The sequence below is a fragment of the Chroicocephalus ridibundus genome, chromosome 4 (genome assembly GCF_963924245.1).
Source record: "Chroicocephalus ridibundus chromosome 4, bChrRid1.1, whole genome shotgun sequence".
Lineage (NCBI taxonomy): Eukaryota > Metazoa > Chordata > Aves > Charadriiformes > Laridae > Chroicocephalus > Chroicocephalus ridibundus.
The window spans coordinates 74,896,470-74,902,754 of record NC_086287.1 but is presented as its reverse complement, the minus strand read 5'-3'; the positions used below and the strand labels follow the sequence as shown (position 1 = coordinate 74,902,754).

The 6,285-nt window shown below is 48.7% G+C and overlaps 1 protein-coding gene across 2 annotated transcripts in view; it reads right to left on the bottom strand.

Annotated features, from left to right (window-relative positions):
* Window positions 1-567: 567 nt before the first annotated feature.
* Window positions 568-6,285, bottom strand: part of AMFR (autocrine motility factor receptor) — a 29,974-nt gene continuing 24,256 nt past the window's right edge. For both annotated transcript variants that reach the window (XM_063334222.1, XM_063334221.1), the window contains 2 exons: window positions 2,828-3,012; window positions 568-1,319 (listed from right to left, as the gene is read on the bottom strand). In XM_063334222.1, coding sequence (XP_063190292.1) covers window positions 1,169-1,319; window positions 2,828-3,012 — 336 coding nt within the window. In that variant the 3' untranslated portion in view covers window positions 568-1,168. The remainder of the gene's footprint in view (window positions 1,320-2,827; window positions 3,013-6,285) is intronic.

Here is a 6,285-nt window from a genome sequence, read left to right as displayed (position 1 = left end):
GATACTAGAACTCACTCTTCAGAAGTTTAAAAATTAAGTCACTGCCGTGTCAAATTCAACTACACAAGCTAGCATCGGCGGCTCCGAGTGCATCCCGTGCCCAAAGTTCTTTAGAAAAATCAGAAATTAGCAAATTGGGCTCAACCCCCCAACTCCTCCACTCCTTCTAAACTCCCGGTGAAGTTGTGGGGTTTAAAAAAAAAAAAAAAAAAAAAGAAATAAAAAGCAAGGTATCGGAGCTACCTCCATAAAGTCCCGTCCGTGTTGCTCTGGAGTCCAGAACAGGCAGGTTTTTCTATCATACTCCCTTGGTTTCTGGTAATACTGAGCGGAGGGGCTGCCGCCTCGCCTCACGGCCCTTCTTCTTCACTCCGTTCCCTTCGGCCTCTCACTTGTGTCTGGCCATAAAAGGCAAAGGAAAACAACGCAGCCCCGGGGAACGACCAACGCCAGGGCTCTGCCAGGGCAGAAGAGCCCAGCAACGGCAAACAAACTATTTTATGCCGGAATCGAGGTGAATCAGTGCTTCGCTGCGCAATTCTTTTTATTTTTTTTTCTGCGTTATGCAGCTGAACAACTTCCATCCAGCCTAAGAACTGACGTGCCAGCGACGCTACCCCAGCCCTTCAAGCCGGCCTACGTAACACCCTTTATTCTCCATATGAAGAGACCAAAGAGCGGGCGCCCGCTCGTCTAACGCCGGGTTTGCTGCAAATTTCTAAGCTTTCTTCTCTCTTGGAATAACTCTCCCGGATCTCGAGCCGCACGTGCCAGCGCCTCCGCGACCTGCACCCGCAGCTGCTAATTGGGAAGACGCTTTCTCCAGCCTCCGCCGTGCAGTCAGCCTAATACCTCATGCTAGCTGCAGAAATCATGCCCGTGGTTTAGAAAGTGCCTTTTTGTTTGTGGAGGGGATCAACGTCACATAGAAAATATTACAAAAAAAAGGTTAATTTGTCAGCAGTCCAAACATTATTAGACCACATGCTTTATACAGCAGAGAGGCAGCCAGCTCACTCGGCAGCACAGCCAGCTGAACTCTGAAGAGAGACACTTTCCTGCTGGTATAGAAAGCGCAGGGTGGTTTGGTTTGGTTTTTTTTTTTTTTTGTATTTAATTTATTTATTCAACATTGCTCACGAGGAGGAGGAAGGAAGGGCAACGAGCGCTAAGAGTTTTGCTGCATCTGAAGTCTCCGTTCGGCGGCGGCAGCGAGCGTCCTGCGACGCAGGGTGACGGGATCGGCGGAGGCTCCCTCGGGTGGAGGAGAGGGCTTCTCTGTGCTCAGCTCCTCGTCGGAGGTTTTGTTTAAGTAACGCCTGTGAGAGGAAAAAGAAAAAGACGGGTGAGCAGAGCCCATGTCATTTTGGCTCTGCAAAATACTCCACTGGCACATCCACAAGGTAAGGGAGGGCGCAAGGCACACTGAAAGAGGGAAAATACCTTGATAAAAGCACACACAAGCTACGTATTGAAATAATAATAAAAAAAAAAAAGCCTGTATAACCTAGGAGAGGCTTTGCAGAGTTGGCGGAAGCTCTTAGTGCTTGTGCAAGATCCTTGTGCCCGTGGGAGGCAGCCAGTTCTGAAGGCTCTACTCTTAACCCAGAGCAATTCACCGAGACTGCAGGTGAGTCACTGAATCCCTCTGTCCCCGTTATTCCACCATTTGTAACATGCTGGCAGTGTCCCCCACGAGAAGTCTGACGACAGTAAGTAAGCCTGGGACAGAAGGGGCACTAGGGCTGCAAAGCGTAAGGCAAGGCAAAAATACAAGGAAGCAGCCGCCAGAGCTAACGGTCCGATGAATTTTTACGTCTAGGGACAAAACAGAGTAGTTTGCAACTCCACAGCCCCTCGGTGCAGGAAGAGAAGCAGTAAAGCAGAAAGTCAGAAATACTTTGCCTTCCTAAATGACATTTTCCAAACATAAAGAAAAAACAATTCTAGGAGCAAGCCTATTTGTACACTTAAAACTCTTCAAAGGTGTCACACCCCCAGTTATTTATATGAACGCATTTCAGTGTGGGGAAAAAAAAAAAAAAAAAAAGAGCGTAGATAGCCCAACACCACCAAAGGACACAAAACAGTGTAGATTTTGTAGACCCGTTCAGTAGTCTCCCTGCAACACAGAGGAAGGGACAACATTTGTTACAAATGCTAAAAAGTTTTCTCTGCATCACTAAAGCAATTTTCCTTCTCTTTTTGTCAGCAACTGGATGCTAGTAAAGCTCACCAACGTGACTGAAATGCGTGAAAAAAATTAAAATCTACCTCTAACACCTATTACTAGTGGGGCTAAAAGAAAAAGTTGATCACTGTCTCCTTACTGGTGTCGACTTGCGGGTCGTGAGCTCCTCTGGCGTGCTTTAGTAAGTGGTCACCTGTCAACTCTGCTTCGTGCTTAAGACACTCGCTCTGTATTTGGAAAAAGCGGTTCCTGACAGTCATTTCAGCTGTAACAGCACGGGCAGCGTGGGCCGACGCCTACGCCAGGGGACAAGCTAAAGATGACTAGAGGACTCAACACAAGTAATGCGCTCTCGCTTATTACAGGCTCAGACCGAAGCCTGGAGAAATCACACTCTGATTTCCAAGAGCTTTGCATCAACCGCTTAGGAAGCTGTGTACATGGTGGGACATGCGACGCTATTTCAGCGTTGGGTTTATCAGCAACGGTTGTTTTAAGCAGCATCCTGAGCCTGCTGTAGCAGATGTATTCATTCCTCGTACTACTCTTTGCATCTCAGTGGTCATAATCCATTTGAAACCCATTCTGGGGGACTACAACCCAGTGGCTAGGCTGGAGTTGTAGGAAGGAACGTACTTTCGAGCTTGCTGCAACAAGTCCTCCTTCCGCTGAACCAACATACGCTGCCTTTCATCAGCTGACTTTGAAAAGCGACTCCCCCTGGCCTCGAAGTCTTCTGCTTCACTAGGCTCTGCTTCCATTTCGCTGAATTCCACCATTTCTTCCAGTCTTGAGTTGAGTTCAAGTGGCACTCTCTCAGTCTAAGAGAAAAGGAAAAAAAGCCGTTAAGTCTTTGCAAGATTTGCAAGCGGGGCTTCTTTGCATCAAATCAACAAGCTACGAACAACGGTCATTTTCTGAGGCATTGGAAGAAACGAGACTCTCACCTGCTGCACCCTATTCCCTTGGGCTGCCTTGAAAACCCCAGCCAAAACAGAGAACAATGCTATTTCAAAACATGGTCGAAGAGTCTGTATTCTATAACGCTGTATCTTTTATGGCCTGCCTGAAAGTAATCTCAAAGACAAACATTAATTACTCATAATTAATGCTCTACGAAAACGGGGCATTTGAACCAGCCAGATTCTGCAGCCGACCTGACAAGCAATGCAACAGTAAGGAGTTGAAAAAGCAGAAATCCATGTACTAAGAAAAGAACAGCAAACGTATCTGCAAAGAGGACGCGTGCTTGAGAAGAGAATTTATGAGGTTTCGGTTCACTGGGTTCTGCAGCACCCAAATTATGGTGTATTCGGGCTGCCGGAGCAAGGCTGGCAAGCGTCCCAAGCACGGCGTGTCGATAGAAGAAGCTGGCAGCCCCGCACATAGTACCTCTTGACAGCTGGCCGACAACGCTAACGGGAAAATTGAGCTGATGAATGATGACACTGGTGAACTAGCATAGGTGAAACAGCGTATCCTGATCACATCCTGTCATATACGATCAGATCAGCTCTGCGATGGAAAAGCAAGATGTTACTAAGCGTGGCAGCGTCAAGAAACAAATCACCTGAATGAAAGGCTTAAGAGTTTAGCCATCATTTGGTATCCCAGAGGATTACTCAAACGAGTAGGGTGCATCAGAGAGGTATTAGCCAAGGCAGCTCCTACTGCCCGGTTTTGGGCCTTCGGTGTTACCCACTGCAAGAGTCTCAATGGCCAGTGACACGGGCACCACAGAGGCACCACCAAGTCCCAACAGGCCGGGCTCAGCAGCACCACGGCGTGCACTGCACAGGTTTCAGCAGCTGATGTGGAAAACAAGCTGAGTCATTCCAAAGCCCTAGAGACGTACCAGTAACACCATCTCCCTGACGCAATGCCTTCGGAGAGCAAAAACCAAGACAAATGTCAGTTCCCATCAGCTAGGTGAACCAAGCAGGAATGCCAGGGCCCAAGCCAGAGCAGTATGAACACTGCAACCTCAAACACACGTACGTCTTCAACGTGGGCTGCATCCCCAGCAGCGTGGGCAGCAGGGCGAGGGGGGGGATTCTGCCCCTCTGCTCCGCTCTGTGAGACCCCCCTGCAGTGCTGCCTCCAGCGCTGGGGCACCAACAGCAGAAGGACACGGAGCTGTTGGAGCAGGGCCAGAGGAGGCCCCGGAGATGCTGGGAGGGCTGGAGCCCCTCTGCTGGGAGGACAGGCTGAGAGAGTTGAGGGGGTTCAGCCTGGAGAAGAGAAGGCTCCGGGGAGACCTTCCAGCCCCTGCCAGGCCCTAAAGGGGCTCCAGGAAAGCTGGGGAGGGACTCTGGAGCAGGGAGGGGAGTGATAGAACAAGGGGTAATGGTTTTAAACTGCAAGAGGGGAGATTTGGATTATATTTTAGGAAGAAATAGTTTGCTGTGAGGGTGGTGAGCCCCTGGCCCAGGTTGCCCAGAGAAGCTGTGGCTGCCCCATCCCTGGAGGGGTTCAAGGCCAGGCTGGACGGGGCTTGGAGCAACGTGGGCTGGTGGGAGGTGTCCTTGCCCAGGGCAGGGGGTGGCACTGGGTGGGCTTTAAGGTCCCTTCCAACCCAAACCATTCTATGGTTCTATTTCAGCAAAACCTATAAACTGCAGTGTGCTGGGAAGGGCTCCCCGTATCACAGACACTAATGGACTGGGACAACACGATGGGGTACTGCTGGAATTGCCTCAAAGCAACGCCACATCCCAGAGGAGGATGCAAGAGCTCTGCAGAACAATCTCACGGATTTTATCCATGGCCGAGATGCCCTCGGCAGACCCAGAGAAACAGGTATGGAGCAACCCAACTGCTGCTCCCCACACGGGTGGACATGGGAAAGGGAATCTCTGCTGGGTAAAGCCGTGAAAAGGGCACTCATTATAGTTGATGTTCGGACAAGATCACTGGCTTGCTTTTTTTTTTTTTCCTTAGGCCATTTCTATTCAAAGATGCAAGCGAGTTCACCTAAGCTTTTATTTTCATAACATTACAAAGATGCAAAAATCGATACCCAGAGCCCGTTCTTCTATCTGAACACATAAGTGGGTACTCAGGAGGTTTTAGAGACAAAAATATCAAAACTAATTGCACTAAAGGTTATGACAAGCCTCAGTACGAGAGCAGGTCTCAGATGCACAAACCTGTGTGCTACAGAAACCACTCCTTCAGGCTCCAAGAGCAAAAGCGTTAGTTTCATAAAAGCCATGGGATGCCTCAGAAGTGTCTCTAAACAGAGTCACCGAGTACTTTAGCAATGACAGTGAACTGGATTCTCAAGACGGGGGGCAAGGGCTGCACCAGACAAGCTTCAGCTTTATAACAACAGTTTATGAGTTAGGTCTGAGCAGTCCTACCTAATCTCCACCCAGGATTACAGAAACACATACCTTTACACAAAAAAAAAACCAAACAAACAAACCCCACACAAATTTAAAGGACAATCTTTAAATACATTTTAGCCCATGAAAATACAAGCTTGCAGAAAGTAGCGATAGCTGCTCTGGGATGTGTTCTGACAGGGAGCAACAGCAGAGCCAGAAAAGAGGGGAGGGAGGGCAAGTATGACAGGGATGGCGAGCGAGCAGGTACAGCACGTGCACAAGGCTGGAAGCATTAGCATCCCAATGCGCGGGCGCAGAAAAGCATGTGCACGGCATCTTGCTAAGTGTACAGGCCACGACTGTTAGAAGCAGGCAATGTTTAGAGCACTATCTCAAAAACCTTTGCCACGATTTATACCATGATGGTGCTCAGAGATGTCTCTGAACCACCCTTACATTCTCTCAGCACTGACACCTCAAAACCATAAGCTACATTTGTGGGGGAGGTGGAAATAATCAGTCATTATCTCTATCTTAAGATCTTTGAATTCTAGACAGAATTAAGTTATAATATGACATACGGCACAGAGGAAAACCTGTGCTACTCATGAAGACGGGTGCTTTTATTTGAGCGCGTTGGCTCCCCTAAGAAACGTAATTTCCAACGAGCAGAACTCCAACGGGTCAGCCACTTGCTGTTGGAGATCTATAAAGATTCTCAGTGGGTATGCGAACTTAAAAAGAAGAGAGACAGGGAGCTTGTAA